Source organism: Cyprinodon variegatus, unplaced genomic scaffold (genome assembly GCF_000732505.1).
Source record: "Cyprinodon variegatus isolate N-32 unplaced genomic scaffold, C_variegatus-1.0 Scaffold553, whole genome shotgun sequence".
Classification (NCBI taxonomy): Eukaryota; Metazoa; Chordata; class Actinopteri; order Cyprinodontiformes; family Cyprinodontidae; genus Cyprinodon; species Cyprinodon variegatus.
In genome coordinates, this window is record NW_015151006.1 from 153,707 (window position 1) to 180,779 (window position 27,073).

At 40.3% G+C, this 27,073-nt stretch overlaps 1 protein-coding gene across 1 annotated transcript; it reads right to left on the minus strand.

Annotated features, from left to right (window-relative positions):
* Positions 1–550: 550 nt before the first annotated feature.
* On the minus strand, positions 551–25,821 carry LOC107095503. Its single transcript, XM_015391634.1, has 29 exons — positions 25,591–25,821; positions 23,236–23,297; positions 22,624–22,662; positions 22,339–22,506; positions 22,026–22,183; positions 21,676–21,860; positions 21,396–21,530; positions 20,917–21,023; positions 18,601–18,785; positions 16,453–16,539; positions 16,340–16,374; positions 15,905–16,057; positions 13,280–13,408; positions 12,852–12,890; positions 12,535–12,660; positions 12,341–12,467; positions 9,160–9,330; positions 9,056–9,084; positions 8,758–8,922; positions 8,542–8,676; positions 6,762–6,800; positions 6,547–6,687; positions 5,710–5,795; positions 5,604–5,627; positions 4,015–5,020; positions 3,899–3,935; positions 1,368–1,478; positions 1,170–1,291; positions 551–1,100 (listed from the first exon to the last, which is right to left on the minus strand). Exons 1-29 carry the CDS (start codon positions 25,795–25,797, stop codon positions 1,032–1,034), a joined length of 4,077 nt encoding a protein of 1,358 aa, XP_015247120.1. The 5' UTR covers positions 25,798–25,821; the 3' UTR covers positions 551–1,031.
* Between the last annotated feature and the right edge of the window lie 1,252 nt (positions 25,822–27,073).

The window sequence follows — 27,073 nt, forward strand, 5'->3', positions numbered from 1 at the left end:
ATCCAGGTTGCATGTGGTCCAAAAAAAATTGGATTTGGGTCACTTCAGGCTGCAGTGTGAACGTAGCCTTCGTCTCTCTGCTGGTCTGGGACAGCCTCAGGCGGAGATGGAGGAGGCGTCTGTAAAGAGGAAAATCTGGGAGTACCCGGCCTGCCACGGCGACCCGGATAACACAACGATCTTTGAAGTTATTGACAATACTTTGAAATTATTTTGGTCCAGCTGGAACCAGCAGCCCGTCATGCCAGGGCACTGAGACCATCTGAGCGCGGCAGCATCGCCTTCCAGCGTGTTTAAGGGCTGCAATCGGTTCAGAAGACAACTACTTTCATGCAACATTTAACATTTAATGGTATTTAAGTGCAATACAAACAAAAGAAAGCAATTGTACAATCAGGTAGCAGCTGATGATTACAGTTACATAAATCAACACTTTCAAAACAATTTATCATTTTCAACAACTGAAATATTGGGGGGAAAAAAAAAGTTTTTTCCAAACTTTGGAAAAATTTCGTAGAGTATTTCTTAGGGACAAATCAACCATATTACTTCCACAGTAAGTCAACATATGGGGCCCTAATAACGCTCCTCCACTTTAAAGTTTTTTTTTTCCTTCCACCCAGTGAGGCTGGAAAAACAAAAATGATTTCTGTGGAAAAACCCTAAAAATAAAAAACCTAAGCAACAGGGAGAATCTAATCAGTCTGCCTCGATCTTCCAAAAGATAAATAACATTTTGAAGGCTGAACGGCTCTGAATCTTTAACCTGATCCGGAAAGGAACACGTTTCTCATTTCCATCTGTGCAGCAAATGAAGAACATTGAATTAGAAAGTATACATTAACTTCCATCCAGCGCCACAATGTCCACTATTATACAGCAACATCTCTGGCAGCAGAAAGGGAAAAGAAAGCAAACTGTGCATCCAGGAGGAGAAGATAAAAATAAGCTTTACAACAGTAGCACACATCTCCCACAGTGCGATGCTGCGGTTGGACACTTGATTGAGGATTACCTCAAAGACGATCAGATCAGTCAGATGCAGATGTCTGGTAAATCAGGTCGATGGATTTAGTCGTTGACAGCTTCTGGTAATAATTCTGAAGGACAGATGAAGAGGAGCTGAGGCTGAGCTGGTGAGTTAAACCCTGGCTGTGTTTCGATCGTACCTTCAGGCGGTCGTAGTGAGCGCGGCTGCTGCAGTGGGAGTCATCAGCTGTGGTCCCGTCCAGGTAGAAAACGGAGCAAAGGGAGCAGAATCGACCCAATAGAGGCTCCACAAACTCCTCACCTGATCGGACACGGAGACTTAAAAAACAGAACCTGTTGTTCGTCTAAGATCACAGCTTTCAGTGAGCATGTCTCACCGAGGAGAGGTCTGCAGCTGGAAGGGAACAGCTTAAAGCTAAGGGAGACCGAGGACGACTGGAGGGGAAACGTCTTCAGTCCATCCAGCCCTCTGCTTGGTTCACTGCTGACTGAGGGGAATCAGATCATCAGGGTGAACAACATGAAAGCATTTGACCTGAACACAGATATATTAAAACAAGGAAGTAGTCTGGATTATAAAGAATACAGTCCATGGAAACTAGCAAACGTGTGATCAAGTCTTTTTTTTTCTGAGGGTTCATATTTTCATGTCTGTGCATCAACCACCTCAGTGGCAAACCAATGTTCAGCCCCCTGAGCCATATGTCAGCAGGCATTAGTCCCAGCATATTACAAATGTCTCCATCTTCAGACTGGAATCTGACGATTCATTCTAAGTTGGATCGTCTACATGACGTGTCGATTACAGACTCTACGGCGACAGTAGTGTTTGGCGTCAGATGAAGGAGTTTGTCCTGCAACCAAGCTTGTATATATATACATAAAAAACTGTAACTAGAGCGTGTAACAAAAGTAATTTCCCTATGGGATTATTAAAGTATTTTCTAATTCTGAACCAGAGGGTTTTCAGTTTAAACCTTTCAGTGTCGTTTCCATGGGTAAGACATTTTATCTGCATTGCCAACTGATGGTGGTCAGAGGGTCCGGTGGCGCCTGTGTACGGCAGCCTCGCTTCTGTCAGTTAGCCCCAGTGTAGCTGTGGCTAAAATGTAGCTCACCACCATCAGTGAGTGAGTGACTGTAGAGTAAAGAGCTTTGGTTGAAGTTTTTTTTTTACTTAACTCTTCATAGGACAAGTTACCGTTTTTTTGATCACTTTAAAAATGGAGATTTATATCCAGCCATTCAGCAAAGATACTGCTAAATGGCTGTACATGTTATTTTGGTATTTGATCAATTGGATGACCCCTTGAATGATATATTACCTATACTAAATTAAGCTAAAAAATAGTTAATTTAAGAAGCAAAACAAGTAAAAGCTATATGAAAACGTAAAAAAAAGTAAGAAAGCTTTAAAGCTCTAAGATAATGCTGAAACAAAAACCTTTGTTTCTTTCACTCAGTGTTTTTTATTCTTATAGAAACACTTGTAATTTTTTGTCAATATATTTGGGATATCAAAATATCAATGTTATTTGATTGTAACAAAGGTAATAAGGCCCTGTCCTCTAATAACGCTCTTGGCTTGAAATTTTGATTTATAAATACAGGCCATTTACCGTATTACACACACAACTGTGAATCTAATCCCCAAAAAAAGTTTGGTCTCCCCTGTGTGCTACTTAGAACAAGCACATCCTGCCCCTGAGTGGTTAATTGAGGATGATTTACAGCCTTTCTAACTTGTCTGAAATGTTGATCTGCCATCTTGCTGTACAGCAGCTTCACTCTGAGCAACATCTTCAGATCGCTGACAGTTTAGTCTCTCCTGAAGGCGCCTCTACATAGAGCTAACATGGAAATCACTCAGTTCAGTTGCCACATTCAATGTCTCTCTAATAATTAAAGTCGTAGGGAAGTGGCTCTTCCAACCGTTGCAGTTCGGAATTCTCCCGAGTGGTGCCCGACTTTACACGAGTGAATAAAGAGAATGTGTTTGGTCGTTTATCAAGGGGGCGGGATTTTTGTGGCGGAAGGTTCGCAAGTTTGTTTGGTTGCGGTCGGTTTGCTGGAAGCATCTTGCTAACCAGTTAGCAACTTAGTGCTAGTAGATTCCCAATAGGAAATTCCATTGGGAACAATAGCACTTAGAAATGACACTGTCAAGGAACGCTACGGACAGAGGAAACATGCAAGAGGAGGAGAGTTTTGTGTCGGAGGTCGTGGATGAGTCTCCTCCGTCATAATTTCTATTTAGAGGAGGAAAGCGGGGACAAAGATGTTGTGGAAGAGGACGCCAGAAGCTTGGTTTGGTGTAGAAGGCTTACAGCCGTACATGTTTGAGCTCTTGCCTCACAACGCTGCCAGTTCTGTTAGCTCTACGCCTGCTGAAGAAGACACAGACGTCCATCCCTGTGAACACTGGGACGGAACTCAATGGTGAAATAAATTATTCTTATTTCTCATTTCAAACATTGTGTATATTAGCTGCGACATATGAATCAAGATGCTATGACCGAAAAAAAATTGATTGACAGATGCCATTGATATAGGGTTGGCTGAATTTAGGTGTACAAGCTGACGTATAACTAACTGGCCTGCATAAAATAACGAAACAAAAACAGATTTTAAGACAGGATTTTTTTTTTTTCCTAAATAGAAATTTTCTAACTTTTGGGACAATATGGTCTGATACAGAATACATGTTTAAGTCAGAATGATTTGACGTTTAAATATGACTTCCCTACAACTTTGAGGACTTTATTTAGTGATTTATTTGTGAATGGAAACCATGCCTTCTGGTTTAACCGGATTTCCTTCACAGCAGTCGAGCAAATGGAGCCAAATTCATGGCACACCTCCGATTTATACGAAAACAATTTATCATCACATTCAAACAGATACAGACCTGAGCGTCTCCCTCTTCCTGCTGCAGATCTTGGACTCTAACAGGAGAATGAGGCGGTTAGAAGTAAACCAGACTTTTAGCTCCGTATGACTTATGAGTTTAGATGTGAACCACACCTCTTTCTGTAGGGTTTTTTCTTGCTCTTCACATCCTTCGCTCTCATCCATGGAACGGAGCTCCTGCAGGTTTCTCTTTATTCTAACATCTGTTGCGCTGTCACCTTTCTCTGCTGGATGGATTTCCTCCAGAGGAGTTTTCTCCTCCCTTTGCTGCTCCTCGTCTCCACCAGATGGTTTCTTTTCTTGGTTCCAAACATCTCCCTCAGTCGTTCTTCCTCTGGTAGATCCATGTTCATCCGCCTCCATCTCTTCATCCGTCTCTGTGTTTCTTTCAATCCCTTCCCTTCCAGATGTGTAGCTTCTGGTTGGTCCATCGTCTCCTGTCGGTTTTTCTTCATTCGTTTCAGACTCTCTGTCAGTAGGAGTCTGATCCTCCCCTGAATCCATCACTTTGTAAACTCCTCTTGAAGGTTCCTCCCCAGCCTCAGTCAGCAGGTTAGAGGAAGTCTCTAGTTTCTGCACCTCAGTCTCCGTCACTGATGGATCACCAGCTAGATTCCCAATCCCCTCAGATACCAGAGGACCTCCATGATGGTTGATCGGGTCGTTCTCAGCCATAGGTGTCAGGGATCCTTCATCTTCTTGCACTGGTTCAGTTCTATAGATTTCTTCCTCTACAGACTGACCTCCCTCATATCTTACTGCTGCAGCTCCAACATTAGTCTTCAGGCTCTGGTTGCGTAACTCCTGCTTTCTCTTCTTCGCAGAGCAGCGCTTCTGTGATTCTGTTTTTTGTTTGGTTCCTGAGCTGCTTACAGTGATGGACTCTGGTTTACCATCTTCTCTGTCCAACAGAAGAGTCTTGGCAGCGGAGGCTGAAGAACATCTTCGTTTAGCAGAGACTGAACCTTGTGAGGTTCTACTTCCTCCTTCCTGGGGCAAGAAAGTCATCCATCCAGCTGCAGGTTTTACAGAGAAGGGAGCAGCAGCCATGTTTGTGTTCGCCTCAAGGCTTATTTCAGTGTCAGTGGAGTCCTGCAGACGCTGCTTTAGACTCCTCAGACTTAAAGAGCAGAAACAGGTTTAAATGTTTTTTCCTCTGCAGAGGATGTTCAATACTAAAATAAACAATGATTTATTTATTCGTTTTATTTTGGTTTCTCCCTCCTAAAAGCTGTTTCCCTAATTAAACAGCAGATTTTAAACTAGTGTTAGATTTTCTAGACCAGGTCAACATTCACCTTAATTTCATACATAAAACATTTTATTTTCTTTTAACTTCTAATTTTTTTGTGACATTTCCATTTTGAAATCTCTATAAATGCTTAAATACCCTGTATGAGTAAAACTATAAAATGTCATTTTTTAAAATAAAAATCAAATAAAAATGTCAATCTTAGCCCACTGGTGAGTTGAGCTGTTTTAAGCTGCTGTGGGAAGTGATGCACTAAATGTTTAGAGGAAATCAGCCTTTTTTCCAACTACAAATATTTTTAATCGATCTGAACTACAGAAAAAAATAACATTTCAAAGGATGTGAAAAAGAACACCCAAGCATCTCCTATTATTGGCCAGAACGTGAGTCACCCTGCAGAGCAGAGTAGGAATTATCTATAGACTGACTGGCTTTAATATAAGATACTTACGGTTCAATACGTTTCACTTGGCTCCTGTTTGAGAAGAAATAAACAAAAGTCATCAACACCAAGACCCATCTGGGTTCGTATCAAGTTCACTTAAATCCTCTCATACCAGATCTGATGCGTTGATGAAGCGCCCAGAGAAACTTTATGAACAGCTTCTGTTACGCCACTAGGTTCAGCCATCTCCACCACAATCTGACGGGAAACAGGTGGAGGAAATAAAATCAAGAATGAAACTAAAACAGAAAATCATCAACTTTATACTTTGCTCACGGCATACGAGTCAGATATCCAACATCATTTATTTATTTTTTTCCTCTACTATAAGTCATGCAGGGAGTATTACAGATTACATGGACACTAATGTAATTAGAACAGGAAAGGAACAATAGGAAAAAGGAGAAAAGATGATAAAAAGAAGAGATAAAAGGGAGACAATGATAAAACACCTTCAGTCTGCTTCATCACCTGCAAAGAGATCTAAAAAAAAGAACAACACAACCAACGGATTCAGTATAAGATATACTAAAGTAGCACCTAGTAGTATTATTTAATCTGACATGTATACTGTGGAAGCTGAAGATAACATGGGCTTTCTGTGTGGAAGTAAATCTCTAAGTACCTGGAACCAAGCACCTGTAGTTGTTTGTGAGAGTGCTCTTGTGCATGTAAAGTTTATCCAAAGGATAAATGCTCAGTAGTGGTTGTGAAGAGCCAAAGACCCGCCCCTCCAGAGAACCGAGGTGAGAGCCAGAGGATCAAAAGCCGTAGACACCCAGAGCAAAGGCGCCCAGGAAGGGCCAACCCAGGAAATCCGCCCCCACCAAGGGAGGAGGAGAGCAGTGTCACACTAACCCATCTAGTCCAACATCATCATCAAACTAAATGTGGGACCAGAAATCTGTCAAAAATGAGACGAGTTGTGATGCTGGTGTTTCGCCGTTACCCGGTTAGCGAGCGGCAGGAAGTTCACAAAAGCAGCAACAGAAGCTACTTCCTTCATGACCAGCATGGCGAGGTGTGGGGATGGTTGGGAGGTCTCCACGCACAGCAGCCGCTCCTCCAGAGACGCCGCATCTGAGACGTGCTGAAGGAACAAACACCTGAAGGTCACCTTTAGCTGCTGCTTCCACTCAGCAGTCTGAGGGAGGAAGGACTCACAGCGTTGCTCCACTTCATCAGAGCTCTGTACATCGTCTCCTGCAAGCAGAGCAGAGAGGTGTTAGAAATCCTTCCAATGGTTGCTGTTGCCGGGTTTTTAATGGAAAATGATCAGGGCTGCAGTAGGAGGAGCCACCTGTAAGCGGACCATAGCTCTTCTGCTCATTTGATATTATTTACTCTTGCCATTTGATCCTTCAGCTCCAAAGTGTTACTTTTGCTCTTTAGCTGTGTAATAAATGCTTTTAGACAACACATACATATTCTTAAATTTTAGTCAAAATTATTTCTCTGCAGATATAAACAAAAAAGCAAAAGAAGCGCCTTTGCAAACTTGTGACAATTATTTAGCCAAGTTTTTACAACTCCTCTAATATAACCTTTAAAGAAATATTTGATTTAAAAAAACAAAAATAAAACTCAGACACTGACATAGACTTAAGTATATATCAATGTCTAAAATATCCCATCAATGTTGAATAAAATTATAATGTGAGATATTGGGGCTGGGAGATTAATGGATCTTGATCTAATTACATTTTCCATTTATGATCATTTAATTTTTGGAAAGATATTCTCAGTCTTTGCAGAAATGTTCTCCTCACTGGAGGATATGAGGGTGTGTTAGGACCATGGTGGATAAAATGACCCAAAGTTTAAAGCTCAAATGGAAAGGAGTGCGTCTAGAGCAGTTTTATCATGTGTGATGGTAGATGATCCTTTATTCCGTAAAAGTTCAAAAAATAGCCACTGGACTTGGTTTCCAAGATTTGAAGACGTTTCGCCACCTCTCCAGGAAGTTTTCTCAATTCAAATGTCAGATGATTCTTTATTTTCTCTATGTGGCTGGTCTAAATCGCGCTAAAAATGCTCCAAGTAATAGAAATCGAGAGAATTTCACAGTATGCTGGACGCCTCTAGAGATCCCCAGCTGTGGCGTCAGTGTAGTCAAACATCGTCTCACAGCATCAGTTGGATTAAATATACCACAGTTGCAACGGCTTGTTTTATAGCTTTAATAAAGTGCCTGATGGCTATAAAGCTTATTTAAAGCATTCTTTATTTTATTTCATCAAAAAAACAAACCCTAGCTAATTGAACAGTGTTATATAGCTGTAGCTCCAGATGGATTTCCATATCATTACGGCCCAGGCTCCAGAACAACAAGAGCCGCGACGGATAACAGCCAGTTACTGCAGGCGGAGACTCACAGCTGGAACCCCACTGGCCCGGAGCCATGAGCAGAACTGAGTAAAAACCACATCCGAAGGGCAACGTTTCCCACCCGGACAGCAGAAAGTGTTTGGACAGCTCGAACCCAGCCACCACAGAACCAAGCCGAATCCCAAAATAAAGGTTAGACTCTGGTTTAAACTAATTAAAGCTGGTTCTGTGCTTCAATGTTCTCAAAGATAATGAACTTCCAGCGGTTCTGCATTTAGCAGCAATGATTAAACCAGCGAGCATAAACAAAACCACTAAGACTGATTGCTTCATATTCATCAAAGGATAAAATTTCATCACAAAGGTGAATAAATTATTGACTCGCCATGTAAAATTACTACTTCCTGACATCAGGGCATCCCTCAGTGGGTCATTCTGAGGGATGCTGGACATTTTTTCACTTGTGATGTATTTAATGTTGTACATACTATCAAATTCGAAACTATAACTATGTGTCTTCTATTTGAACTTTAATATTAAGTTTAATATTAGGAGGTTTTATCCCCCCGCCACTCATTGTTGCAGTCTTTCCCCCTAATGATAAACTGTTTCGTACCTCAGTGAATCCGGGCTGCATGTCCTCTAAGACTAGGTGAACGCTGAGCTTGCAGCCTTTGACAGAAACTGGCTTTCTGATATGATGTTTGACAAAACCCCTGCAGGCGCTCCAGCTGCTAAAAAACACAAACGCCTGAAGTGGAAAGAAAAGAGAAAAAAGTGAGGACAGAATCGATTGTCTAACAACAAAATAGCCAGGATGTGGGGTCTCTACCCTCCTCTGCAGCGGTAAGACTGTCACATTGTAGAACCAAGTGTGCAGGTTTGGTTTGGGGAAGAAATGCCAAACCAGCTTGGCCACATCCTGATGGGTGTAGTTTTTCTGAGGTAAACCGGTCAGCATGACGGTGCTGAACCTGGAGGCCTGGATAGCCACCTTCTGCACAACAACAAGGTACAGAAGCAAAATATTCAGCCTAAAAACTCTAAACTCTGCCACATTCATTTACTCCTAGATTCTTATAAGTTTGTAAACATTTGAGTGAAGAGAGCAAAGCAGAAATGACCTCTACAGACTCCATTGTTTCGACTGTCAGATAATCTAAGAAAGGAAGAGAGAAAACTGTTAATCTGAGTAACATTAAGGCTCCAAACTGCTTTGAGGGGATTTTCCTACCTGGAATATTGAACCAGGGAGCGAAGGTGGGAAACACACAGGGGTTGGTGCTCATGGTGATCCAGAACGGAGGAGCGCTTCCCTGAGGAACGCCACACTTCGCAGTCGGGATGGCGGCGCCATCAACAGCTGCATGGCGGTCTGGCAGAGCTCTCTCTGCAGCCGCTGGTGCTGTACAAAAATTGACAAAAAGTGTTTCTAATGGTAATGAACACTTAGTTATGCTAACAATCTAGTGATCTAAATTTTTTTTTACTGAAAGTAATAAGTAAATAAACTGTTTTTAATCCATTAATGAGGTTAAAGCTCTACAATGAACGCTGGTCTGAGCAAAAGTTTCAGGTGACTTCTTCATGGATCAAGGAACGCCAACAGTCTCACCAAAGTGGTTATCAAAGGGGAGGCAATTTAAAGATAAAAATCTGTTTAGTTTTTTTTTTTAACTTCTGAGTTTTACTGTTTGAAATATTTATGCTGAACTACAGACCAAAATGTATTGCAATAAAAACTGGATATATCATAGCTTACTATGCAGATGGTGTAATGGATAGTGAGCTATTTAAAATAAATTGCCTAAATATTTATTTTTGTCGAGTATTTAAAGTAAATTATTGAAAGTGAATTTTCTAAATTAAGAATGTTGATTTTTTTATGGATGTTTTTGATTAGCATTGTTTTTTTTTTATTTTGTTTTAATGGTATTTGCACTTTGTAATGTTTTTGTTTTGTACCTCACAGGCTGCCGTAGCTAATGAGGCCCTGTAACAGTTGGTAGAATAATTGTCCCAATGATTGACTTGAACTTTTAAGATTTGTTTGTCACCAAGAAAACGACACGTAGTGTTCCCCAGTAAATGCAGCGAGGTACCTTTTGTTTTATTGTTTGTATTATATTTGTATAGGTTTTAGTTTCCACGGTGACTAAGGTAACTGTGGTGGCTGTGATAAGGATCTTCATTAAATAAAATGCTAAATTCACCTTTCGAGACTGGCTGAGTAAATCAAGTGATGTGGCTTCTACAGGTTGTTTTCTTGTAAAGTGCTTCAAAGCTACATAAACGTACATGAATCGCTGCTCAGACACAGGTCTACTACTGGCAGTCAGAGGGACTCTGGATCCTTTGGTAACCTGCTGCAGCATTAGTTCTGCTGAGAACCTGATAATGACCGACCAATAAACATAAGCTGGGCAAAAAAAACCCTCCAACACATGCAGGAAACCCAACCTCTGAGGACCTTTATTTCCTATAGGCCATGGCGATTTAGACCTTGATGATTTAGACCAACACATGCCTGACGTACAAAACGCAGCGCATGTTGGATAAGTTATGTAGCCTGATAAACCAGACTAAATGTGAGATTAAATGTGTAATTTAGTCTGGCCCTGATGAATGAAACATTGGAAGATTGTTGATGAGAATAACCTGTTGTCTTTCAAACAACAATGAGGACAGCCGACTGTGACGTAGTAAGCGCGATAGAAAGCTGGTGGGGGAGTGTAAATAAAAAGCTTGTCGGTAAAACGGCGAATACGTTGTCCTTAAAAATGAATGGGCGTAGAGCCTCTTCCTGCTCACGTTTCAACAAAAACCCCAATTCTAATCCTTTCAAAACTGATTCCAAAGCTGAGTCAAATGAGAGCTGTTCAATAGTTGCTGCCATCTTCCTTGTTGTGCTTTTGTCGTCACGTCCTCAAAACCCCGCCCACTTTGCATAGAGAAATTCAAAACACTGCGTTTTGATTGGCCCGCTAGTTCTAGGGCATGGAGTATTGATCGAGGCTAGACCTCTCGCTGGCAAAAAGGATTTTGGCCGTTGGCAGGCGGGGCTAGTTTACTACGCTATAAGTTATGGGTAATTTTTGCATAAGTTATGAGCACGTTGAAACACACTGAAACATGCTGGAACACGTCAACATTTGAGCAAAATTTCCTAACGTATGCCAGCGTATGCCATACATGGGTCATAAGTTAAAGCTAAGTTATCTGATCATCGACATATGTTAAGTGTAAGTTACTCAAGTTGTGGCGTCTAGCTTGTCTAAAACTTATGAGTAACTTGTGCATCTCCAACTCATATCAGCGTATGTGATGTGTTCCAGTTGACCGCTGAACGTGTTTCTAACTTACAGCTACTGTATAATGGCGTATTGGCAGTGTTTTGGTATAAAAGGGGAAACTGTTGGTTCTCCTTCAGGCTGCATTCGCTTCATAGGGTGAGCGAAAGGGGTGAGTGTGATGGATCCTCCTTGCATCCACACCCACGACCAACAAACTTCCTGATGCTGAATCTACTGCGACTGCAAACCTTTTTTATTTATTCCTTATTTTTTTGGGCAGGTGGTAAACAGCAGCCAGGGTAATACTGCGACAAAAGACATCTTTTTATGCAGACAGAGTGCCACCAGGCGCAATGCTGCCCCCCTCAAGACACTGGCTTGTGACATTTTATGGGCATTAAGGGCAGATTATTCTTCTGCAACCGCACACGTCAAATGTCGCTTGCGTCTGGCCGTGAACCGGTTTTGCTAGTATGGTTCTGCAACGTTGGTCTGGAATTTCTAGGGACACACAGCAGTTTCCCGCCAAAGCACAAGGGGGAGCCCTTTCCAAGAACTCGCGGATGGTCTCAAGAACTTCTTTGGCGGTGCCGGCAGGAGTGTTTCTCTTCCAAAACAACAATGGCGCATCTGCAAGATATCACGGTCACGGAGTTGGATCTAGAATTGCTAGACATCAAAGAGAAACAGGTTCTGTTAATGGAGTTAGCAAAAAGACAAAGGAGGACGCGTACTTTAGGTGGTGTGTACGCCCCTTGAATCACACCAGGGATGAGACTTGGGAGTTTCGACCCGGCACCGAATCGAGAAGGACGACCACACAGCCAGCCGGAAAGGCATACCAAAGACCAAACACAGCTGCTTTTTGTCTGCACACTTCCGCTTGAGTGCTGTGCTGGTTTGCGACCGTCCAACCCGTAGTCAGGATTTTTTAGAGGTGCGCGCAGAGCCTCTGCGTCAGAATGCGTAAGCTATGCGTTATGAATATTCTATGTATATGCCCAAAATTGAAAAAATACATGGAAAGTTCAGCATATTCCAGCGTTTTAGGAGATTCTGGGACATCAGGCATACGCTGGATAAACCAGCAAGGTGTAACAGGGCCCTAAAACAGAGACTCACGTGGAGAAACACTGCTGCTTTCAGGTATTATCATCCTGAAGACGTAATAAGGAGGAGAGTCCCTCAGGAAGCTGTACCAAACGCCCAACAGATCAGCCTCATGCCTGGATTCAAATTCAACAAACACCTGAAACACAGGAAACATTCAGCAAACCTCCCTTCGCTCCGACAGACAGATGGCTGAAGGTTAAAACCTTTTCGAGGAGCGGCAGGTATCGTTTCACTGAGCCGATCTTTATCAGAGCTTCCTTCAGAGCTCTGATCTCGCCCTGGCAGATGTTGTGGATGAAGATTACCCTTCCTCTGTCAGTCTTCTGGCCCTGTGGAGGAACAACTCATTTTATCCGCTTTCTATCTCCATTTGTTCACTAAACAAAAATGTAAAGATATTTAGACTAATATAATTTTGCATTGATTGCTTTAGAATCACAGAGCTCTGAAATAAAACAGTTAACATCATTAATGTTAAAAACGTGTTAAAGATGTGAAGAAGAAATATGGCCATACTTACTGATCGGGTCTTTTTGATCAGAAACGTATAAAACCCAAACTGAAATAATCCAGAGGAAACGGTGTTACTTCAACTTCTGCTCTCAATTATACAGTTTTAAGGAAAAACAAAAAAAAAGATTCAAATGTATTTGAAAAAGGTTCTAAAAATAAAAAGATGAGAAAAAGAAAAAAAATGGGGAAGAAGCTCAGACACACTGACCTTAGAAAAAACATTAAGGTTTGTTTCATTTCAGTTGGACCATAATTTAACCAATTCATGTTTTCATTTACATAATGGTTAGAAATAGTTTAGCTCTGTATAAATCTGCAATTTTTGATTAATCAGATTTTCCAAACTAAATTCAATAAAATTCAAAATAAATTCGGTCATGTGTCATATTTCCATCTCATTTGGTACAAAGTAATAATATAATGTGTGAATCTTACTGGCTTCATTGAAACCATGTCATGCACAACTCTGACTGAGATACTGGATCCTTTGAAAACGATCTGGTTCTGGTCCAAATAGGCGATGATCTTTCTAACATTTGTCACATCTGGCATCAGGACAAACGCCTAAAAAAAGCAAACAAAAACATGTTTATAACTGTAGCATCACTCCTAAATTATCTGAACACTAAAGGGCATCACTGTCCATATATCATATGTATCATATTTATTATTTGTCATTGAACCAAATGATTCTTAAATAAACAAGCAAAAAAGTAAATTTTCCCAAACCTTAAATTAAGATACTTTGATTTGTAATAACTTCACTCTTTTTATCTTCTTTTCCCAGGAATAATGTATTTTAACATTAACAATAATGACTTGCTGACATGTTCACCAGTTCTAATTATAGCTCAGGCTCATAGTCTGGTTAGAAAATAGTTGTTAAAACTACAATTTAATCAAAACAGCAAATACATCTTAATGCGACAGAGCTTGATAGTCCAAGTAAAGCTTTGTAATAATATAAAAATTTCTGATTAATCAATTAAAAATGGGATTTCTTGGTTTGCATCTTTTATTACGAAAGAAAAAACGTATTTTTCTTCTCCATGTCAACTTAAACAACTCCATCTGTTATGGGACATTATGAGTAAACATGTACAAGCATTAGTGTTTCTCAACATGTAATTTATTAAGGCAAAAAAAGCATTTTCCAGAACTGTTTCTATAGAAGAAAAACGTCTCAGTGCTGATAAGAACTGATGCACATCAAGTTCAAACTACAGGAAGCAACTTCTTTGTGTGGTGGAAAATATTAATACCGTATGTTTTTGTTATTTCCTGTTAAATTGCTTTATTCCAGGCACTAAATTTTTAATTAAATCTGTTAACAGGAAGTGAGCGTGGTATTAGAGGACATCTCTGGATCAGCTGTGCTACAGTCATGGAGAAGGCATGGGCTTTTCTCTTCATTTATAATACAGGGTTTATTCAGGAATGAGTAACTCGAATTTAATGCTTTTTAATGAACTTTTAATGCTCTTAGAAATTATTTTAATGCCATCAACTTTACCGTCGACAGGCTGTAGCCATGTCCGGAATTCCTCGTTTTGCAGCCACTTTTATTGAAATTTACATTTTCCCCATTCTCTAGCTTTTTCTCCGTCTCAAGCTTCTTTTCCGAACATACGGCTTTATGATCAACCCGAAGAAGTTCCACGCAAACATGCGGAACCATTTATATCTCATATCTGACGAAAATAAAGCATTTTAAATGCCACGATTGTCACATTTAATGAATTTTAATCCCAATTAATGACTTTGAATGATTTTTAATGACCCGTGGAAACCCTGTAATACATCCAATTCAATGGGAATCTATTGAATGGATTGGAGACAACAGAATGACGACAGCATATTTTTCTCTCCAGGCATATAATACAACAGATGAAGCTAGGATTTTAAGGCAAGAGTGTCTGAAGGAGATAGATTAGATGTAATGTAGACCACTCTGGTGTCACGTTGTTGGGAGCAACCTGCTGAAGCAGGCCTGTGAACATCAGGGGGAAACAGGCTATATTCACCTCTGAGCCATCACTGTTTAACTTCTAACACAAATAAAACTGAGGGGATCCCAGGCAGACTGTGCTCACAACAAGGAGCTTTTAGGGTTCTCCATGGAGGGACGGTTTACATAAAATATTCCTACAAATTCTACTCTTCATGGGGGCTCCTTCAACCTGGAGGCTACTTTAATTAAATTCAGTTTATTTCTATAGCGCCAATTCACAACATGTCATCTCAAGGCACTTTACAGTTCACCAGATCATACAGTCAAATTGATTCAAGGTTTTCTATCTAAGGAAAACCAGTTGATTGCATCGACTCATTGACTCGAAGGCAATCTTTCACGCTAAGCATGCTTGTAGCGACAGTGGAGAGGAAAAACTCCTTTTTAACAGGAAGAAACCTCCAGCAGAACCAGGCTCAGTGTGAGCGGCCATCTGCTGAGGCCCACTGGGGTTCAAGGAGACAGAAGCAGAGACACAAAAACAGCTGTAAAAGGCGGCCCCGTCCAGGAAACACACAGCCTGACAGACGAGCTCTGAACCAGCTCCCATGTCAGAGGATGAAGAGAGCACATCCAGCCAGTCAGAGAAACAGGACTACACTGGAAAAACAGGCCCATATTCATCATCTATAAACAAAGGTGTTGATGGAAGCAGCACAGCTTTAGTTTGATTTCTTTATGCCTTAATATCAAAACCTTCCAACTCCACAGCTACTTTCCCCTTAGCTCTAGGCTGTGATGCAGTTTATCCACGCTTTAATACACATTTCCTGCTTCTTTTGGTTTGCACTAATTATAACCTGCAAGCCTGAACAATATTTAAGGGTAAAATGATCAAAGCTATCATCCTCGTCACTCAGAGGTTTCTCAGATCTGACTGGCAATGATTTCTCATATTGAATGTTGCTAATTAATAAAAATATGCAGGAATTGATGTTTAATCGAGTGGTTCTAATGGTCTATGTGTGTTTAGGCACCAAAAGCGTTTGGTGAACTATGAGGCTGTTCAGCTGAAAGCATCAAGTTGTGGTTTATGTTCTGGTACTCACCATGCACTTTTGAGGAATAACATAGATGTTGTTCCCCTTATAGAGGAATCCAAAAGGGCAGAACAGGTCGGCAACATCACTTTCTCTGTAGCAGCCATCATAATACTTTGGCAGCTTGGTTATCATGAGCAGCTTCGCATCAAGTGTAAATAGCTTGACACATTAGGAGAGAGAGATGATCACACAAGTCTCACATGTCTTAAAAAAAAACAAGGTAGTTGTGATTTTTTTATGTGGAGCCAGTAGGGTGGTAGAAAGAACAGCTCAAAGAGGAAACGCAAACATGAGGGAATCTTTACTGTCTGATGCAACAAACTGGAGCTTATTGTTCATTGATCTTTTTTCTCATGCAAACAAAAGAAAACATTTTTGTTTGGTTGGTAGTCTAACACCGTTCTTTAAGAAAAATTAACAGTTCAGTCAAAGAAAACTCACCTTTGGTGACAAGACTGTTTTCCTGCTTAAACACCCTGAGAACAGAGTAGAAAGTAAAAGTCTGCATGGGTCAGTAAAACTGAGGTAACTGCAGGTTTGAACAGATTTCGTACCAATCAGGTGTTCGACCTGAAGTTCCTCAAACGTCTCTTCAACCATCGGGATGCAGGCAGCAGCTGGAGACTGCTCTCTAGTTTTCACTGCAGATAACAAAATATTTTATTTAAACGCATAACTTATTACCCATCACTGGGAAAAAAAAATTATAACTACAGTCTAAACTTTATTACATTTACTGACCGTTAATCACATGATTAATCATATCCAACAGTTTTTAGTTTTTAATCAAGACTTTTGGGGGTTTTTTTTAATAGAGATGTGACATGCCTCTCTTAAAAGAAGTAAAAACAATGTCCATCTTGCGAAATTAATCTTTGGTCACAGTTTATGTAAAAATAGTACATTGAAAAGTTTTTATTCATTAATATGAGTGGAAAAACTCTTTGATTTATAATCATACATCTTATTGCTAAACAGCTTTTAAAATGTTTGAACAAACATTTTCCTGATTTCTTCGCGGTTGAAAGGTTTCCATAGCATCACTAATCTTTAGGGCTGAACAACTGCATCTGCAATTTATAAAAACTTTCTTTCAAAATGACAGATGCACAAAATTTTTGGTCACTTTACATTTAAGGACAGTAGGAAGCTTTAAGAAAGAGAGAATTATACCGTAAGCTATGAGTTCGCGTTAGTTGAAAGCCCTTTTCCACATGGCAGGCAAATTCTGTTTAATCTGTTTTAAGAAACGTTACCATTACCACTTAATCAAGCGCCGGTAAAACCTAATCTAATTGTGGGAAGTTTCGGTGGCCCAGTGGTTAGCGCACACAACCCATGTACTCAATCCTTAGTCCTCAACGTGGGCGATCCGGGTTTGAGTCCGACCTGTGGTCCCATGTTGGACCTCATCCAGGGTTTCTCTTCTTTCTAAAATCTGCTGCGCTGTAATCTTTCTCTGCTGGATGGATTTCCTCCAGTTTTCTCCTCGCTTTGCTTCTCAGGTTCTGCCCCCTTTCCTGACAGCCTACTGTCCAAGAAACAAGCCAATAGTCCCATAAAAACTCAAAATCAAATTGTGTAAATCTAAAACGGAGTATTAGGGCCAAGCTAGAGATTCTCTTACAAGAATCACTGTCTTCCATAAAATGAGGAATGTCCAGCATCATGTGAAGTTATGCTTTGGCATCAGTTTGGCAAATAAGGAATGAAATTGGGCAGCATGTCAAAGTGGACTCAGGTTGTTTGGTGGTGCTGGTCGGCCGGCACATGCTGGTTGGAGCTAAAAGCTATATTTGTGAAATGCGTTGTGGAATGACTTCTTCGTTCTAGTTATTTTTTAAACTTTATTCTCGTAATATTACAACTTTATTCTCTAAATAAAAAAGAAAAATCTCTAGCCTGGCCCGAATACTCCACTTTAGTAAATCAAATTAACATTTAAACTAAAAGTTACTGCAATTACACCAGTAGAGGTTTAAACCTCCCCTGGTTTCATGATGGGTCCTTAGCTGGAAACTGAGGCCTTTCAGGGGCTTTCGTTCTGAAGGGGAACTTACTACTACTCTAAATCAACACTGAATAATGCTCATCAGGGGTGTGTTTGGCCATCAATTTAAGAGGTGTTAATTAAAAGGTGCAATTCAAAAAAATAAAAAATAAAATTCCTGAAAATATTCTACCAATAAAAACACATAAAAAGCATGAAACTCCAACATATTCTACCTTCCAGCAAGTAGAAAATCCTATCAAGCATTCTTTGCTTTTGCAGCTAAAAGTACCTTTTTTCTTTGCTTTTGTCTTCGTATCTCTAAATTTCTGCGATTTCTTTAAAAGAGATGAACTTCCTGGTTTTTGTTGTTTTTCCAAAGCATCTGGTTTCTGGTTCCGGGATGATGATCTGAGTGGGGCTGTTGGCGTTTCCAGATTTATTGTCTGAAGATCAGTGGGATCAGTTGGTAAATTCTCCTGTAGATCAACTTTATTTGTGGTTTTAACCTCTACAGAATCTTCTGCTCTCGTTTCCAGATATTTCTGACTTTCAGCATCTTTTAACTGTTTGGAACAGAGATTCATTTCCTCTAGTTTAGCTTGCTGCTTTCTTTCATGGGTTGTTTTTAAGGTTTCTGCCACTGGTGAGGATTCTTGAAGCTGAATTTCCAAATTTTCTGCTTTGAGATTCATAAAAGCAACCTGATTACGCTCTGAAACCTTAAGCAGCAATTCTCTGTTTCCTTCCTCCTCTTCCTGCAGACATCCCAGCTGGGATTTAGGTTTCAGTCTAGTGTCTTCCATGCTCTTCTCTTCGAGTGTCTTTGGAGACTCGTCAGCATCTCTTTGGGTTTTATCAGGATGCATTTGTTGTTCAGAGTCGCCAACATCTGCCCTGTTTGCCGCAAACATCAACGTTGCAGATTCTGGAAGCTTTGAAGATGTCGTTGCAAAGGATGAAGATTCAGAAGACTGTTGTTTGAAGACACTTTGATCCAGAGATACTCTGAGAAAAGGGGTAAAGAGGAGAAGTTAGTAAAATACAGAGAATGAAAAGAAACATAGCAGCATGTGTCATTCATCCCAAGCCTGTAAAGCCTCTCTGGGTACTCCAGTTTCCTCTCATAGCGCAAACACATGACTGTTAGGTTAAAGGTGCAGTAGGAGATCTTTTCTGACGCATTTTTTACCATGTGGCTTAAAGATCTCCCCACAGCCGCTTAGCAAGCAGTGAAATAGAAGGTCTGGAAGTGAAACTAAAATAAATGGTCACCGCTACAGTGAGAAATCAAAGAATCACCCCAACCAATCACAAAAGACGGTTCATTGTACACCATTGGTTCCATGACACGTCAATCATGGTCGTCTGCTTGTCCCTCCCCCCTGTGCGCGTACCCTGACACATCAACGAATCAACCCCCCAATGCACGTGCAGGACGCCATGGCTGGAAGCTAGCCACTGTTATGCTACGTTCACATCTATGGTGACCAGATTTGGGTTTCTGAAAAGGAGGACACTTTTTTGGGGCAGTGGGGCCAATGACTGGACCGGACCGGGAACCCCGGCGGCCGGGGACGGAGCGACCAAACCCAACCCAGTGATGGTATGCTTTCCCCTGCCTGCCCGGTCACCCCATTCACAACTAAAGCAGCAAGAGCAGCAAAAACGAGCGTGCTGCTTCATTTTTGATGCTTGTACAAGTTTAGTTCTGATATGTGGCTGAAGCATCTCTGATGCTCTGGCTGCGCAGTGGAAAGGTGGTTCTGATGCACGTTGGGTGGAGCTACCCTATCCTTTCTTTTCCTCTAACAATGGCAGCTATATTTTCTTTGATCGGGGGGTAAAAAGCAGTTTGAATCTATTTTTGAAGTGGAAAAAGTCCAGCTGAAAACATATTCAGAGCAGTCAGTTCATCCAGATTACCATCCTGCCTTCAAATATTATTTCTCTGTGGGAGATGCTCAGACCCCTGTACACCGGTGGTGTGGCGTCACTAGTATATCCTGTCTGTCTCCCTGCCAGCTCCATGCGAGGACCAGCTTCAGCTGCTCTAGACGCGCTGCAGACAGCATGCGTGTTCATGTGTTTTGAAGGTGTGGTTTCGAGGGGTTGTCTGAAGGGAGAGGCCTGGTTGTGTATGTTCAAAAATATAGCTTGCTGGAACCATTTTTCCAAGATCTCCTACAGCACTGGCGTCTCTAAATGGTTAAGAGTGTGTTGGTGCATGGTTGCCCTGGCAACCTGTCCAAGGGGCAACCCACCTTTCGCCCATAGTCTTTTGAAGAAAGGCACCAGGCTCACCATGACACTGACAGATAAGCAGCAGAGATGGATGGACGGAGTATTTGATTTTCTCCAACTCTGATATTTAAACATTAGATGCTAATTTATATTAAAGCCATTTTTTCTTTTTTTTACATTTAATCACAAGAAGTACGGTTTGATAAACCTGTTGCAGAGCTGGAGAGCTCCTTCAAGGACAAAGCACTGCATCCTTGGTGCACAAAGAAGCGTTTTCACAGATTTTTCCTCCCTGCAATTGTTTAAGTTAATATTCATCAGAGTTCCCATCAAACCCAGTAGGTTCTTTACATCCATGCTGTTATTTGCACCATTTCTACATAGTCTTGTATTTAGTATGTGGTGTTTTTTTTTTCCTTCAATAAAGATTTAGTCATATTTTCATTTCACATTTTGTTAAGTATCACCTAAAAATAATAAAAAACATTTCATATATACATACACTCCTCTACAGCATCTCAGTTCGTATTAATATGGAACCAGTTGCTCCTACTTTGCCGCTGCTACAATCAACATTTCCCACATAGGGACACAAAATTATATCTAGTTAAAAAAAACACTAATGTTTAAAATTACAAAGACAATATAATCTACTTACAGTTGTGGAGTCATTTTCTGTTTTGCAGGAATATGTTTCCTAATGGCCTCATTCTGTAGAATGAAATACTTAATTTGAACTTGCAGGTGTGGAGATGTTTGAGTAAATATACCATGAAATACAAACCGCTTTACTTTTTCTGTGAAGACAGTGACTGATGTTTCCTCAATATCAATGCTCTTCATCTTTTTCACTTTCTCTTCAGCTTCCTCATTTTCAAAACATACGGTTGCCTTGGAAAGAAAAAACAAACTAGAGACGTGAGTAAAACTACAACTACTAATGTGCCACAGCCTAAACAACTATTAGGTTACAAAAAACTTGCCTTTGTTTAAAAACAAGAATAAAAACAATAACGCCATTTATCACAACCCACATTATAATCCCAATTATTTAACAGAAATTCAAAGATGCTGCATTTACAGTTTATAACGGAAAATAAAAATACTGTAATTACTGTTAGGAGCAAAAAAAACAAATCAGAGCACATGATTAAATAGAGCCTTTTTAAAAACTGCACTAATAAAAGTAGACTTTCCTTGATAGAAGCAATTTAAAGGATGAAGTTATAAGATTGTTTTAAGCAGCAGATGAACTGAGGATACCTTTCGCTTGGACTTCAGCAGCCGACCTGATTTGGTTCTTCCAGATTTCTCCACAGCTGAGACCACATCGCTGTCAGGCAGAGAATGATGCGTCTCTCTAGGCACCACTGAGGAAGGAGGAGAGGATTCGGCAGCCTGATAAAAGGTGGGAGGTAAAAACAATTAATTCAGTTCCGCAACAAATATAATAAGATGTTTTGTTCCCTGATAGAAACTTCAAAATGCTGAAGACAAGAATAAGAAAGAAACGTTTTATTCCAATAAGCAGCTTAGCTCCAACCTGACGTTTCCTGATCTGATGCTCAGGCTTCACTTTGGATAACTTTGTATTTAGCCTCCTCTTTGCCTTATGGGAGGGAAAGGAGGATGAAGAGGATTTCATGTTCTTGAGTTCAGCCAAGATGAGTGGAACCAGAGTCTTAATCACAGCTTTGAGTTTAGGTTTCTTCATGAGGGACTGAACAGCTGCAGGAAACAAAATCATTTAAGAAGTTCAGTTAGTCTCCTTTGTATCATAGGGATCTATTAATTATGATAAAATCCAAAGAAAGAAAGAAAAACAATAAATCACCACGTCAGCTTCTAGCAGTGAATCACTTCAGTTTGACTCCGTAATAAAATGTTTCTAACCTGATTTTTTCAGCAGCCTCTCTGTCAGCTTCTCCACTTTGCTTAACCTCAGTCTATTGGAGGACCTCACCATCGTGGATGATCGCCTCTTGTGCCTCCTGCCTGATGAGGACCTCATCTCCTTCCTCTTCCTGGATGATGACTCCCTCTCATGGCTCCTTAAACATGAACCGTTATGCGATGTTGAAGGAGAGCAAGTTCTGTAGGATGCAAATGTAAAATCGGGAACATTCCATGTAGCTTTGAGGTTTCTACCATCTATCATAAAGAATATTGCTCTCTTCTTCTACAGTATTTCCCATATCTAACTTACCTCTGACTGTTTAAATCCTCTCCTGATCTCCAGCCAGCCCCAAAAACATCCCTACAATAAGGACTTGGAGAACGGGAGCGGCTCCTTGGTCTGTCCCATCCATCGTCCACGCTGCTGTGACCAGATTGGCTTTCATTCCTTGACCTGGATCGGCTCCCTGGTCTGATACTGTAATTATAATAATGGAATATCTGAGAGGAGGTTAAAGCATACTGCCTGGGATCTTTATTAGAAAAACTACAGCGAGCAGAAAAGAACAAATCAATAAGTGATTTTTTTATTTACCTTTTAAACAGTGGTACTGTACAGTCCCAATTGGGGTATCTGAAAAAAAAAAGAACAAAAAGGTCCTAGTTTAGAACATGTTCCTGTTAAAATCTCAGTATCTGACAGATTTTAATTTAATAAACAACTATCTTGAAGAGGAAACGGGATCTGATTTAAGTTAAGTCGTTTTGTTTTTTCCTAAACCAAGGTTTATCTTGCCCAAAACCTATGAAAAAAACTACAAAAGAATAAACATACATATACAAGATTATCAAGATCTTTATTTATGTTTTACATATTTGTGTGCACTTGTAAAGGAACCAGCGTGAGGACCATTTTTCTGATTTCACCATCACAACGGGGACCGGATGTTGTCCAGTGAGGACATTTTGCTGGTCCTCACAAGCTAGTTTTCTAGTGGTTATATTTAGGGCTAAGGTGTCAACTGTGTTAGGGTGAAGTATGACTTGGTTATGGTTAGTTTTAGTGTTGGGGCTTAGAAAGGTTTGTATATGAATGAAAAATGGAACAAGGGAAGTCAATTGGGAGGTCAACAAATGGTCCTCACTACATATAGCAGAACAAACATGTGAGGATACAGAATATTATATAAATAAATAAAAGCCTAACCGTTTCCGGAGGAGTTTGCAGTTCTCCAGATGAAAGCTGATATTCTGATGGAAGATCCAGTCCTAGAAGTTAGAACCAGAAACATTACTGTAAACTGAATGAAAACCGTCGGTCTGTGCAGAGATCAATAAAGAGTAGATTATTGTTACTATATAATATTTTTATAATAAAAATAAACCCAAATAAAGTTTGAGTCCAGCTGTGGTCCAAAATACGCCACATAAACCTTTGATGAAGGTCTGTTCTGCATGAAGCTTTGTCTAACTGCCGTATGTCTGTTTCTAGAGCAGGTAATGTGACAATAGCAGATTAACTATATAAACTAGTTTTAAAAGCATCATGAGTGAATCATTAACTATTTTTTATCCAATTAGAAAATATATTGATTTATTTCTCAGTGTGTGGCTGTAGATTTTCATAGCTATAGTCAGGAAGGCAGGATCTTCTGTAGAGGTCTGTCTCAGCCGATCGAAATAAGCCTTTGACTGAAGACACAGTTTTTTTTGGGGCGTGCTTTTGTGGTGCAGTGGTTGGCGTGCATGATCCATGTGTGGAGAACCTGGGTCCTCGGCGCAGGCTACTCGATTCAGGTCCAGCCTGCGGTCCTTTCCCGCATGTCTCTCCCCCTCTCTCATCCCCTTTCATGTCAGTCTACCGTTCATAAAACGAGTCACTAGTGCTATAAAAACTAAAAAAACAAAAACAAAAAAAACCTCAAAGAGCTTTAACAGGAGGATGCCCACTGTTGTTCATGATGTTCCTCATTTTACTGCCACTTATTACCTTTTAAATAAAAACTAAGGGTCCTACGTGGCCAGTCCTTCATGTCCAAAGTATCTAATTTTATGTGGAAAAATTGCACAAATGTAAAAAAAAAAATAAAGCCAAACTGTTTTTTTTTTTTTACATTTTTAAACATGGCTTTGCTTAATGTTGTAAAATAACAATTTGCCCACAAAAATATCTGTTTTGTCTTCATTCAACAATATGTTTCAGTTCAATGTGCACATAGTGATGTTTTCCACTGGCTTAGGGGTGGGAGATATGGACTTAGCCAAATATTTTTACATTGGCTTACATTGAAAGCCTCCTGAAACACTGATGTTTAACAGCTCTAACATTTTAAAAATAGACATAGCACATTGTTAATGGATTTCATCACAACTTTAAATGCATTGATGTTCTCATTAAAGTCAAAGCAACGGTGAAAATTGTTTTGGGGTTTACAAATAGCCAGCTCGCTTGCTGCCTGATCGGATTCTGTCCTTTAAATCTACTGGGGGATTATTGGCTGTGAAACACTGATGTGGAAATATGTTAGGACAGCTTGCATTAAACTAATAAATTGTGATGTTGAGTTTTGAGTTGGCCTGGGGAATTGATGGTGAGCACCAGCGCCATAGGCCAAACAGTAGATTGTCAAATTGACAGTGACACGTCTCCTTTTGGGAATCATGGGTTTGGAGAAACGGCTGAGGAGATTGAGGACATCAAAAAGTCCCTTGACTTTCTTGCTGAGGACATGTCCGCTGTAAGTAAGCAGTGACAAAAAAAAAAAATGGATTTGGTGGAGATCAAAGTGCTGACGACAGAATAAAGAGAAAAGTATCAATAGCAGAAGGCTATACGCATATTTCAGTAATGTCAAAGATTATTTACATCAGTTTAAACAACTATTCAGTATAATTTCTTGTGAAATTCATTATCAGACTGTGCTTTTCCTTGGCTAAATAAAAGTAACAATTGTTCCAGTCTCTGCTGGAATGTAGGAAGTTGAAGCAGGGGTGATAACCCTAACCATCTCTACTCTAGACAAGGATAAACGTCCTTATTGTGTGCGAGGTTCTAACATCCCTTTTTTCCTGTTGTGAGCGGAAGACAGTTGATGTCATGAAGGGAAAACAGTTGTCCTGAAATGTTTATCTGGCTAAATTTATGACTTTGATGAATTTAATTGTTTTCCTTCTTTTGTTCAAGTATACGAGAAAGCTCTTTTGTGCAGGGGTAGTTTCATGGGAGAGAGAGAATGTGCTAAGATTTCTGAAGAGTATAAATATGCTTAGGATAGATAAGTCAGAGCTTCTATATACTCTACGTCTCACTAAGGATGTTAAATAAAAACAAATATGTCTTGCAAGAATTTTTTTAGACGCAGTTTCCTAACTTCACATGCTGTATCCAAAACCTGGATTAATGAGGAGAAAGGGACGGACTCTGAACTTGATGGATTGGAATTGAGATATATAAACAGGTTAAATAAGAATGGAGGAGGAGGAGTTGCTATATAGGTGAAGATGGATCCAAAATATAAAATAATTGATAATACATCAGTTACTATCAGGTGAAAGATCTTACCTGAATATTTGAACAAACTTGGCTGCAGAGAGAGCAGGTGTGTGGGAACGATCTGGGCGTGGCTGCAGCGTAGTCGTCCATCATGGCTCGAGGAGGCAGGCTGCTAGAAACGGGTAAAAACCATCCGTCTGAAGCTGGCTGGAACCTCTGGCTGGAGATCACTGGGTTAAAGGCCTCCAGAGGTAAGATTGGAGAATCTGAAACCATCCTGGACCTTACAGGATGGGGGTCTGATGTTGGTAGTCCCAGAATCTGGTCCGGCTCCCTTGGAGTCTGCTGCTTTGATTTTTTCTTCAGACGCTTTTCTTTTTTCTTTTTCTCTACAGCCTTTAACACCCTTCTATGAGTTTTACTCTTTCTGCAGATTCTATTTTTAACCATTGGGTCAGCTTGCACAGTTATGTCTGATCCAGATGGTTGGATTTGAGGAGATAAATTCGCTTTTTGTTCTTTCAGAGGAAGGAGTTCAGACTCTTTGGAGTTTGCAGAACGTCCGTCACTGCTTTTGGTTAGGCAAGGCAACAAGGAGAGAGAGGTTTGTAAACCCTGACATGGTTGGCTCTGCCATTTATTTGAGTCACAGAGTGGGGGCTCCACAGAGGTCCTGATTGGGCTCAAAATGCTAACAGAGCTATTTTGGTCATGTAAAGGCTTCCATTCAAGTCCAGAGTTTCTATCTTTATCAGGTTCAACAGTAGATGGAGTTTTAATTTGGAGAGTCTGTGGACTTTCAGAACATCTCATATCTTCAGGTCCAGTTGAGCTTTCAATGGATAGAAATCCTGATTCAGCAGCTATTTTCTTTCTTTTTAGGTTAGAGAGTTGTTGCAAGATGACAGGCAGGTTCATAGCAGTTACCTCATCTTCAGGGTAGTGCAGGAGATCTTCCAAATCCTCTTTTTCAAGCCCATACCACTGAAGGATCTTAGTGGCCTGTTCTGGAGTATACTCAGGGACAGTGGAATCAGCAGAGGACTGGTCCACCCCTGCAAGTGTTTCACATACTTGTTTCTGTGAGATATGAACCATGATTTTAGGAATATATGTATTTCCAGCTGTAGAACATGATGGTTTTATTGTGGAACAGCCTTCTTCCACATCAAAGTTGGTACATTGTTGAGAAGCTGAGCACAGCTGGCTAATGGGAGCATCCATGACTAAAGATTAAAGACTTTATATGCTTCAAAGACAAGAGCTTAATATTCCCAGGAGATGGAGGACAAAATCTGACATCAGGTCTGAAATATCAGCAAAGGGATGAAGACCAATGGTCAGAGAGGATTAAAGGAAAGCATTCTTTGTCAGAGATTGTTTTGTTTTTTTTGTCAAGCACTGTCAGATAAAGATTGAGGAAAAATGTTAAAATTATACATTTATAAACAAATATGGGAGAGAAATAATTTGAAAGCCTTTTGAAGGCAAACTTGGGTCATAAATGTAAGCGCGAGTAAACGCTTTTTTTTAGGCTAAGCTAAAGGAAAAC